At 32.4% G+C, this 12,707-nt stretch overlaps 1 protein-coding gene across 2 annotated transcripts in view; it reads left to right on the forward strand.

Annotated features, from left to right (window-relative positions):
* Positions 1-12,707, forward strand: part of LOC145243667 (isovaleryl-CoA dehydrogenase, mitochondrial-like) — a 191,075-nt gene that overhangs the window by 147,183 nt on the left and 31,185 nt on the right. Inside the window, exon 1 of one of the 2 annotated variants that reach the window (XM_080106715.1) lies at positions 6,288-6,311. The exons of the other annotated variant lie outside the window; for it this stretch is intronic. Coding sequence (XP_079962841.1) covers positions 6,303-6,311 — 9 coding nt within the window. The 5' untranslated portion in view covers positions 6,288-6,302. Of the gene's footprint in view, positions 1-6,287; positions 6,312-12,707 lie in introns of those variants that run through there. 2 annotated transcript variants of the gene reach the window in all.

Raw genomic sequence — 12,707 nt, forward strand, 5'->3', positions numbered from 1 at the left:
AATACCAAACTACTGTCAATTTTTGGTCTACAGACTTGAAACATGGTAAATCAGGAATTCACATCCGGAAAACAAATTTGATTTGATTTTAGCTGATAATAATAACGGCTAATGGGTCAAAATTAATAAAATTAGAATTTGACTGAAAAAGCTTCTCTACGCATGTGTAAATATACATTTATATGTTAATGTTGGTTGATTTTTTTTTAGTTTTGGTATCTATCTGTTAGTGGCTCACATGGTAACGAATAAGGCTGGAAGGCTACATGTTTTGGTTTCGATTCTAGCTAATGGCACTCAAGACTCTTTTCTTTCTTTTGGGGGGGGTACTTATGCACTTATTGAATCGTGCTGAAATAGTATGGTTATTTAGAAAGCCATTCTTAGCATTGGGAGAGGAGGGTGTTTTGTAATTAGTCTGTACTTTCACCTAACAATAAAAAAGCTACTACAAAACTTTAATTTGACTTGTAGAGGACTAAGATATATAAATCCTAATCCCGTTACAAAAGAAAAATAATGAAACGGATGGAAAGAAGGAAACAAAAACTCAATTGCTGGAATAGATAAACGTGTCGTTTATTTACTGTTGAAAGAATGAATGTTTTAGATATAACACGTGTTTATGTCCGCGTTCGGGTGTAACCATCGTTTGTTGCGGAACTGGTGGTGTAGAAAGAAAAGGAAATGTGTGTTCATCTCACTATCGTTTGTTCACGCATGGGATGAGAAGTGAGTAATATAGTAGAAATGAGAATGATAGTCGAGCGTGTAGACAAAGACAAAGGATAGAGGGTTGACATCAGTTAGCAGTCAACTACGCGAAGGTATTCTCAGGGACAAGTTGTATATATAGAGAAAGAAAGAGTGAGAATGTCAATCCAGGTTATGGAGATAGAAAGCATATAAAGTGTACGTACGGTCTGTTAGCTCTTTGCCCCACATAGTAGCAAGTGGCGTGAGGCACACGCGTTCACGTGCCTGCCGATAAGGCACACTGTCGGTCCGTAGACCGCCCAGCTAGGAAGCTGGTCTGAAAAGGGCTGGAAACAGCTTGTCTCTTGCTTTTATACTTGTTTCCGGTGGTCTTTTGCGTACGTGTGGATTTCCTTTGAAAAGGGAAGTGACGTCGTCCATCTGTGCGTACATTAGCGTGTGTGTATATATACACATGAATGTGAGTGTATGTACGCGAACGTGAATATATGTACGTGTGTGAACATGGGCGCGTATGTATATGACAAGTAATATAGCTTGAAATGTGAACGCGTGTTTTTGTGAAAGACTAGAAAAGGTACACGCAGACTTCAAAATACTATTTGAAAATGGCGGGGTTCAATAAGTGCATAAGCACCTTGTTTTTTTTTACTTTTGAAATTGCAACAATATATTGGGTACAATATAATAATCAATAGAGTATTGGCGCTATAATAATAAATATGAAATCCGCATGAATTAAAATATATTTAAGTATATTTTACGACCGGGTAACACTGAGTGGCCTGCTAATATTTAAATAATTGTTGATAAATTTGCAAATTGGAGCTATCATGTCAGATCATTCTTCCAATCATTTGCTATTTGTTTGCTTCTCCATAAAGACAAATTAAGTACAAGTAAGTTTAGCGTCCGAAATTTTCAGTTTCTAATGTTTTGTAATTAATATAGGTCATTCTTTTTTTTTTTTTTTATTTTATTTTTGTGTAAGTAACAAAACGAACGTAAATTTAACAAAATATATTAAAATAAATGGGTGTCTTTCTGAGTGCGTTTTTTAATATATTTACAGAACTTTAATAAAACTAATAATGATTATAATAAAAAATAAAAGGAATGAACTATATTAATTACAAAACATTAGAAACTGAAATTTTCGGTTGCTAAACTTGTACTTAATTTGTCTTTATGGAGAAGTAAACAAATAGTAAGTTTGTTTTTTTTTTTTTAAATAAAAATGAAAATTATAAAAAGATTTGTACACTTCATCTTTAATAAAAAAAATAAAGGTTATAAAAGATATGTGAATAAAATATATTTTTAAAATCTCGATTGTTTATACTTGTGATTTTATTATGCATAAAAAATTGCCTCGGTCTAGAAGGATTTCTCCTTTCACTGACTACCTACATACATCGCACTTTAAATAAATATTGAATTGTATGAAAAGACGCACAAAGAAAGATAAACACACGCACACACACATTGTACATAAAAATTAATCTTGGTCGCAAAAATCCGAACAAGTCAGTTATTTTATATTCGCTTCTGCTATTAAAAAGTTTGGTTATAATAATTTCATTTAATTTTTTTTTTTAAACTGTGTATTTTTTAATTGACATCATCTGAAATTCTCAGTTATAACGTCGGTCTATTTATTTATTTGGTATTATTTTACGACCTGCCCCAGCGTAGTATAAACATCCTCAACCATTCCATGTTAAGAACGGCTTTCGGAATAAACACCTCCTTACCTCCCCACGGCTTTTGAGGTTGTATGTGTTATTCCGAAAGCCGTTCTTAACATAGGGAGGTTGGAGTGTTTATAATATGCTGGGGCTGGGCTGGGCACGTCGTAAAAATTTACGATTTATTATTATTATTATTAATAGTTTTATTTAAAAGTTCTGTAAATATATAAAAAGAACGCACCCAGAAAGACACCCATTTATTTAAATATATTTTGTTTAAATACGTTCGTTTTATTACTTACATTAAGAAGTTTTGCATAAATAGAATTTTTTTTTTAATCCTTAAAAGTTTTGTAAATATTTAATATTAAAAAAATGTTTTGTAAATATACATTTTTTCTTTTAAATCTTTAAAAGTTTTGTAAATATATTTTTAAAAAATCTTGCTCGCGAACATTCGGACATGTCTGCTATTTGACATGTTTACAACCAACCAACGGCAATGTCAAGGTCGAACAACCGGTGTCAATGGAAATGTGCGCCTATCTTTGTCGTCTGCTACCGGGGTATCTAATCTTTACTTGGTCCATTTCTTGTAAATAAAAAAAACAAAAAACACTCGAGCTGAGATCGAAACCAAAACGTAAAGACAGTGAGTCAAATACTATAACCATTAGACCTGCTTGATTTTTGAAAAGTGTTTTCAAACCTTGTGAAACAGTTGACAAACAGATAAAAATCCAATGATCCCCCCGCCCACTAAGTTTTCAATTTTTACCTTTTAGCATCTCTTTTTCCGGTCTAAAACTGATTAAAAACTTTTTCACGTGTTTGAATACCCTATTTATCAAATTTCAAGTTTGTAATCAGGTATTTGTTGAGTATATAGGTTGAGTTTTTCCTCACACACACATTCTTTTTAATTTTTGGTGAGCATTTTGATTTTAAATAAGAAATAAACCCAAGTTGTTTTTGTCACCAGGTTGTTAATACAGAGAATGTTTCCTTATGAAAAAAAAGGGGGGGGGGGAATAAATATTTTTTTAATGTAGGGTAAAAAACATTTTTGGAGGGGGGGGGGGCAGTATTTCCCTTACTTTAAAAATGGACATAAGAATTCAATGAAGGAAAAATTCTTCTAGACTGCGGTAATTTTTATGTATACTAAAATCGCATCTTAAATACATAGTTTTATTAAAAAAGATTTTTTTCATCGCTCTGTCAATGTCTTTACTGTCCTCAAAGAAATCCTTTCAGGCTGAGGCTATTTTAGTTTTTGTTCCAATACAGAGTGTCCTATTTTGGGAGGAACAGGATTTTACCTACATTAAAAACCAATCTTAGAAATTTATAAAGTAATACATTTTTAATTAAAAAAAATGTGAATGAATAAAAGCTTTGGCTTCCTCACTTGAGCAGATTAGACAAAAAGGTCGGTTTTTAATGTAGATAAAATCTAGCTCCCCAATACCCAAAAAGAAGCACTCTGGATTGGTATGAAAATTAAAATTACCCAAGTCTAGGAGAATTTCTGACCAAGGTGAGAAAGGATGATGTGTAGTACCAAAACCAACACAGATACTTCACTTTGCTTCTAGCCAAAAGATCAAGAACAGATTTGAAGAAAATATTTTCAATGTGTTTTTTTTTTTTAATACAATTCAACGTTTACTTTTTAAAACGTTAACATTAGTGACAATAAATTAATATTTTTAAATAATCTTTTAAAATATTAAATTTTAATTTAATATTATGATACCCTTTTCGTGACCAATTTAAATAGTGAAAATATCCAAAAATGGAGAAGCCAAAATCGTATAAGTTATTAGATCAGTTAAGTCCAGTAAATGAGCTAAATGAATGATGCAACGTTCAGGTGTACATTTGTTTCTTTTGTTTGACTTGAGAAACCTCAGTGCTTTTATTTTCCGTCATAAGCTTGACTTTTAATATAGAGAAAAATGGGGGGGGGGGTATATGCTAAATATTTATTTTTCTATTGCGGTTTTGTTTAAATAATACATTCTCAATTTCAAATTACTTCATTCTCTATGATTATCCGATTTATATTTAAATTATTGTAATTTGAATACATTTTTCTTTTAAAGAAGGATAAATGAACATATATCTAAAGTAATGGCAGAAACACTAGAGGATGACCTCCAATCTGTAGTGGAATGGGGACAAAAATGGATGGTCACGTTCAATGCCGCCAAGACAAAACTGGTTTCATTCAATAATTACAAGAAACCTTCTCTACCACCTATAGCAATGGCCAACGACTCTTTATCTGAGAGTACGTCTCTCAAGCTCCTTGGCCTAACGTTCACAGGAAACATGAGCTGGAACAATTACATCGAGAGCATTGCCAGGGCCGCTGCGAGGAAGGTGGGCTCTCTCTACCGTGCTAGAAAACTTCTAACACCCGAAAGTATCCTGTACCTCTACAAGGCCACTATTCGCCCATGTATAGAGTATTGCTGTCATATTTGGGCTGGTGCATCGGCTACTAGTCTCTCGCTCCTTGACAGGGTTCAAAAGAGAGTTGCAAATCTGATAGGCCCTAAACTGGCATCTAAGCTTCAGCCTCTGTCCCATCGTCGAAACGTTGCATCCCTCTGCCTGTTCTACAAGTATTATAATGGTGAATGCTCTGATGAACTGCAAGCACTTGTGCCCCCACGACGTAAACACCCTCGTGAGACCTGACAAGCTGCAAAATCCCACCCTCACACTGTAGAGATCCCTAGATGTAAAAGATCTTTCTACTCCAGTAGTTTCTTCCCCAGAACTGCTAGACTTTGGAATTCCATTCCAGGTCACTGCTTCCCCAACTGTACTGACTTGCATAAGTTCAAGTGCAACGTGAACCAACATCTCGCTGCCCAAATCCCTACATAGTACCCCAGTAGATGTTTCCCCTGATAGTAGCCCCCTACACCAAAGTGGCAATGTGCCTTGTTTGGGGTGAAAATGTAATAAAAAAAAAAAAATAAATAAAATAAAAAAAAATTATTTTACATTTTGATAGTTTTGTATGCATTTTTACTTTTAGTATCTTTAGTTCACTTTTTGTTATTCAATTTGTAATTTTCAAAAACAACCTTGTATAAAAAGTGGGGAGACCCAAAGTTTGTAACTTTTTTTAAAATTTAAACTATGATGGCAACCTTCTGTCAAATGAGACAATAGCGTTCTGCATCTAGTCTAGTGTCTGCTGTGGATATAAAATTGAAGCTGGTATTGTACATGTGGATGCAGCCCTGGTGGGTGATTACGAGACCTAGGTTTTCCCAGTTATCAAGGTCTCCCTCTTGGCTTTGCAAAGTTTGACAGAAAGGCAAGCCAATACAGTCAGAGCCCAGTACAATTGCAGAAGTTGCCTGAAAAGTGTTGCAGTGCTATCAGAACTCCAAACCGAATTTTTTGTTAAGGTTTACTCCCTGAGCCTATGCCTTTACCATATACTTATATTATTTCATAAATTTCAAAGATAAATTTTTAATGTAAAGAAAATCCTATTCTCTAACATAGGGCACTTTGGATTAGAGAAAAAGTTAAAATAGCATAAAACAATTTTTGGTCTAGACATTTTTTATATTGCATTAAGTTGCTTGATGGCAGCCTATCATTTACTCTACTTTTCTTTTGACCTTATCCCGACCTTGTCTAACTCTACGATATTATGCTGAATAACTACACTTTGTCATGGTGGCCAGATGTGACATCATGCATTTCCACCAGTGATAGGCAAGAAAGATTGTAATATATGGATTTGGATCCCAGTTAATACTTGGATGGAGTTTGTAGAGGACTAAGATATATAAATCCTAATCCCATTACAAAAGAAAAATAATGAAACGAATGGAATTGAAGGAAACAAAAACTCAATTGATGGATAAGGTAAACGTGTCGTTTATTTACTGTCGAAAGAATAAATGTTTTATTGCAAAAATCGGAAAAAAAAAATACCCTCTCCCCACACACACGGGCACAAAAAAATGCGAAAATAATATTTTTTGACCTAACACTAATGAAATGTCATGATGTCACATTAGCTACCATGACATAATGAAATCATTTTATACAACCAAATAATTAACAAATTGCTTCTTTTTTTGTCAATTATAAATAATTTGAAATAAATTTTACAACCAATAAGATCAAACAAATTGCTACATGTTTGAGTCTAGGGGTATTAAAGATGGAACATTTATATTTTAAAAAGTTTAATGAAAGCTAAAATGTATTTATTATACATAAAAAAAAACAAAGAAACAAAACTATTTACAAATGATCTAAGGGAGATAAGCAAGTTCTTAATTCAATCTAGTTTACGTTTAAAAGGAAGACTGTTATCGAGAATTAATAAACAACATTCTTTGGTCAGAGAGAAGGTCAGAAAATCTTTATAATTACCAAATGTCCAGTTTTTCGTTGAAAGTGTTTGTAATAATTCTTTTTATGAGATTTCTGTCAACCTATTTGAATCCCAGTTAATACTGGATGGAGTTAATCTAGTCAGCATCTAATGAACTGGAGTGGCGTAATGACTCAAACTGACTTTCTAATCTGACTAAGAGTTGATGCTATTAGTGTTCTTTTATATTAGGTTGACAAGAAAGTTCTTGCGGTTTTAAACTTTGAAATTCAGATGAGCATATCTCGGTTCAAACAAAAAATTTTGGATCGAAATAAAAATCATCAGAATCAACACACTTTTGCCAACACAAAAATAAAGTATTTATGCCAGTAACGTAAAAATCTTGTGTTCTGGTGGCGATGAAGTCACTAACGGCATTTTTGGTATTGCTTTGGTTTTTTAAGCATTTTTCATGCAAAAAGTTGTCGAGATGCTTGTAAAAGTGGTAGTCAGTAGTTGAAAGATCTGGAGAGTATGGCAGATGAGGCAAAGTTTTGTAGCCCAATTTGTTCAACTTCTACGACGTTTGTTTAGCAATGTGGTTGGGCATCGTTGCGGAGGAGAATTGGGCCTTTTCTGTTGACTAATGCTGGGTGTTGTTGTCAAAGTTTCTGATGCATTTCATCCATTTGTTGACAGTACTTCACCGCCGTAATGGTTTCGCCTGCATTCAAAAAACTGTAATGGATGAGACCGGTTGCAGACCACCAAACAGTCAGCATCACCTTCTTTTGGTGCAACTCTATCTTCGGGAAGTGTCGTGGAGCTTCATCGCATCTAACCACTGAGTTGAGCGTTGACGATTGTCGTAAAGAACCCACTTTTCATTGCAAATCACAACCTGGTTGGAAAATGGGTCGTTCTTGTTGCGTAAAAGAAGGGAAGATGGCACTTCATAACGGCGTTTGTTTTGATTGTTGTTTAATTCGTGAGTAATTTGTCTTTCCAATTTCTCTCAAGTGGTTGGAAATTGTCGTATACGTTATGTCTAATTCAGAAATAAGTTCTCAAACAGTTGTGTATTGATTGGCTTCGACTAAGGCTCTTAATTGATTGCTTTCAACATTTTATAACAGATCACTATGCTCATTATCTTCAAGACTCTCATCGCCACCACAAAATTTCTTAAACCTCATTGTGCTGTGCGTTGAGTAGTAGCTCCTAGGCCAAATTCTTTGTTGATATCACAAGCAGTTTCAGCAACATTTTGGCCTAGCTTGAATTAAAATAAAAAAATTGTTCGTATTTGCTTTTTGTCCATCTTGTATTCAACGTTCTGAAAAGAAAATTGTTTTAAAAGGATTGAAATTAAAAGATTAGATAGTGATATATTAAGTAAAGGTATTATAACAAAAACTTATTTGTAAATACTTCATTTGATATCAAAATTAAAAATTCCGCTATAACTTTACGTCAACCTAATAGTTTTTCTGAATGGAAAGTTCCAGAAACACTCAAAAATGGAACAATTCGACTATGCTGAATACGAAAATCTCATTTAAATTTTGCAGAGACAAGTAGTTTTTGAGATATAAAGACCTGCATTATGCACTGTAATTCACTGGCTGCCATGTGCGATAAACGTATCTACTTCACTGTGACTGACACTGTTCCTCTCCATGTTTTTCATAGTAGTTGTGGGTGGGTATGCTGACAACGAATATCCAAATTAAATTTGGGGCTAATATTTCTTACATGCCCCTACACACACATACAAAAATGGGGTGTTTATTCCGAAAGCCGTTCTTAACATGAGGAGTTTGTGTCTATTTCTCGGTTGTGAAAAAAAAAGCGGATTTATTTTCGCTAGGTGGCAGTGTCGGTCGTAGAGAAGTAAATTTGTTTATCGCGCATGTGTACAAACATGGCAGCTAGTGAATTACAGTGCATAATACAGGTCTCGATATCTCAAAAACTACTTGTCTCTGCAAAATTTACATGATATTTTCTTATTCAGCGTATTCAGCAGATTTGCTGTTGTACAAATATCCTTGAACTATGTAAGTAGTAAAAGAGACTCTTTACGTTCGACACTGGTATCGCTTAATGTAAACAGAAGTTTGTTTATGCGTATATTAGAAATGTTTCACAAACTTTAAATGGGTAAAATTTAATCACACTATTACTTCACATGTGAGGATGTGATTAAAATTGAATTTAAATTCACAACGTTGTTTAACAAATAAAAAAAAAAAGAAATAATGCAAGATGAAGTTTTAAAATGATTAAATGTGTTTTATTTCATAATTTATAATTAAAGACATTGAACAATAAAAAGTAAAATACCAGTGTGGAACGTAGAGTCCCTTTTAATGATTACAGGGTTCGAGGATATTTGTACAACAGCAAATCTGCCTGAAAACTTATGAAAGTCGTCATTTTAAAATACCAAAAGGATTATTCTTACGCTAAAAATACTACTACTACTACTAATAATAATAATTAATAATCTTAAAAGTAATTTAACAAATTTTATTAAAAAAAATATCATTCTAACGCCAAAAAATTACTACTAATAATACAAATACTGCTACGGTACTTCTGCAGTTTATCGCCGAAAATGGAGATGCCATTTTTATTCGGGCACCTGTCATTAGAATCAGAGGGAGAAACAGATGGCTGTTTGTAACAACCAAATGTAACTGTTTACCTTCAAATAAATAATATATATATATATATATACACTAGCAGTTCAGCTCGGCGTTGCTTGGGCCCTATGTACTGTTCATAACTTTATGTGCATATGTATATATATATTAAAAAGTTTGACTCGTGTTTAGACTCAAAATTGACAGAGGGATTTGGTAAAGTCTGCAAAGGTTAACTCTTTCAACTTTGATTTCTTGGCAGCCAAATTTTAGCCCCAAAACTGATTAAAACGTTTGCTGCATGTCTGAATACCCTGTAGCTTAGGTCCCTGATAGTAGCCCCTACATCAAAGTGGCAATGTGCCTTGTTTAGGGTGAAAATGTAACAGTAAAAAATATGTAAAATTTCAAATGTTTAGACCCAAAATTGACTGAATAGTTTGCTAGAGACCGCAAAGGTTAAATCTTTTGAACTTTGACGACTTGGCAGCCAAATTTTCGGCCAAAAACTAATAAAAAAGTTTTCCCTATGTCTGAATACACTTTATGTAAAATTTCAAATGTTTCAAGCAAAAACTGGCTGAGTAATTTAGTAGACAGCAGAGGTAAAAAATGTTTTAACTTTTACCCCAATTTTGACCCGTTAACATTTATTGTTTTGGGCTCAAATCAGAATAAAATGTTTGATCCATGTCCAAATAACCTTCATGTAAAATTTCAAGTGTTTAAACACAAAATTGGCGGAGAAGTTTGGTAGTTTTCAAAGGTCAAATTGTTGAACTTTGACCCCTTGACAGCCAAATTTCTGGCCGAAAACCAATTAAAGATTTTCTTAAATCTCAATACCTTTTATGTCAAATCTCGAGTCTATGGACTGAAAATTGACAGAGTAGTTTGGTAAGGAAATGTATCAACACACACACATTTCATTTTTATAGATATATAGATTAGGGGCAAGGCCACAGGGGAGACAACTGAAGCAGCAAAACTATAGGACATTATATATACAAATATAGGCAAATTGGGTATATTTGATTGGTTTGAAAATATAGGTTCTTTTTTTACCAATTGTCATAAAGTTTTAACCATAGAATAGTATTATAATCAAAAAGTCTGCAAATTTTCATGTAGTTTCATTCAAGATATGAACATTTCAATATACAATTTGCTTACCAGTGTGTGTGTGTGTGTGTATATATATATATATATATATATATATATATATATATATGAAAATATTAAATAAAAGGCTGGATGCTATACAGGGATGTCTTCATAGGAATAGATTTTTGCTATCACATCTTAAACGTAGCTGAGAGAAAAAAGATTCTTGGGGAAAAAAAAGGTTCTTGAGTGTTAGGCCAAAGTTAATATGGAGGTAAATCTATCTATATACCTATAAAAGTGAACGTGTCTGTCTGTCTGTCTGTGTACATTTCCCTACGCAATAACTCTGTCAATTTTTAGTCTATAGACTCGAAATTTGAAATACCGGGTACTGAGATTTGGGAAAATCGATGTGACGGGTGTCAGCCAGAAATTTGGCTGTTAAGGGGTCAAATTTCAACGATTTGACCTTTAAGAACTCTACCAAACTCCTCCGACAATTTTGGGTCTAGACACTTGAAATTTTAGATATAGGTTCCTTGAACCTGGATCTAACTTAATAAAGTGATTTGAGCCCGAAACTATAAATTTTAAGGGGTCATAATAGGGGTCAAATTAAAAAAAAAATTACTCTTTTTTTTTTTGCTCAGCATACACCTCAAAACACCCGGGCAACGCCGGGCTGAAATGCTAGTAGCTAATAAAGGTGTAAATTGGATGCCATTAATGATTCAAATATTGCAAGCAAATCTTAAATCTAATATTCTACACTTGAAACACATTTTTAGAAATAAACACAATGCATTATTAGATAAGAAATTCAGATCTATAAAAAGGCTTAACAAAGATTAGCAATATTGTTTAAAAACTGAGAACACAATTTTAGTTATATTGATGGTAAAATAGTTGATACCATTTCTAGATCAATAAAATAGCTTAACAAAGATTAGCAATATGAATTCAACAACAAAAAACAATATTAGTAATTAAAGAATGGGGATTAATTGATACTATTTTTAGATGGTAAAACTTGAAAAATCCTAGCTTATTAAATAATACTTTTATTCTGAATGATTAAATCCAAAAAACCAGGGCAAACCTCCACTTTCATTGGAGTAAAACATACATGGAGCTAAATAATATATTTATGAATAGGATCCTTATTAATGTGATATGTATTATTATTAGATAAGTATTTAAGAATTTAATTCCCGAATTGATATTATTTAAATTAAAGCCATACATAACCTCAGAAAATTATGGTTGGATGGCAAACGTAGGTTAAATCTTTGGTAATAAAATCAGTATCATGGTTAAGATATGCATTACAAACTTATATTTTGAATAGGTTAGCCTAGTTTTAATTGGTTTTGTTTAATTAATAAATAAATCATAAATGCATATTAGGAATTTACCAAACTTAGAACCCTGCATATCGAACAGCTTGAGTTACCTCCCTTTCAACGTTATGGATACATATTAGGATTTTGGTAACTTATAATTCAATTAAACCTTTAAAATTTCGAATATACAGAGTCACCTCCCTTTTTACATCTAAAATATCCGATAATCGTAAATCTTAATGGAGAGGAACGAAAGAAAATAAAAAATTAAAAATAAATTAAGATCCCTAATTTTAAATGAAGAATGAGAATGAACTAAGTATAGAGTAATGTTAAACTGTCTTTCCTTATTGAATAAGTTGTAAACAAAAACAGTTTTTTAAATCTCATAAATAGGTTAGCCGATATTTTTGTAAATAAACAAAACAAATTTCAGATATGAAACTAACATAGAATCATAACTATATAACTTAGTTGATTAGTCCAGATTAGAAAAAATAATTTAAATTAAATAAAGAAATTTATTTTAAGAAATCAATGAATAGTATTAGTAAAACATATTAAGTGGACATAGGTAATTAGTGGTAACGTATGATAATTTGTTTGAAAATTTTTTAAATGAAGATACAAAAATAGGTAAATATATAAATTTTTAAAAAACTTTGCAAGGATGAGATATAGGTGAAATACTTTTGTTTGTTTTCTTTTCCTTATAAGAGAAATTGTTTCCATAATGTTTTATTGTTTAAGTGTTTTTTATTCAATAAGTCTGACGAAAGGTTGTTTTTGTGAAAATTTTCAAACGACATAATGTTTGAATTTGTTCAAATAATCTTGA

Source organism: Euprymna scolopes, chromosome 22 (assembly GCF_053919585.1).
Source record: "Euprymna scolopes isolate OS-2025 chromosome 22, ASM5391958v1, whole genome shotgun sequence".
In the NCBI taxonomy this organism is placed as follows: domain Eukaryota; kingdom Metazoa; phylum Mollusca; class Cephalopoda; order Sepiida; family Sepiolidae; genus Euprymna; species Euprymna scolopes.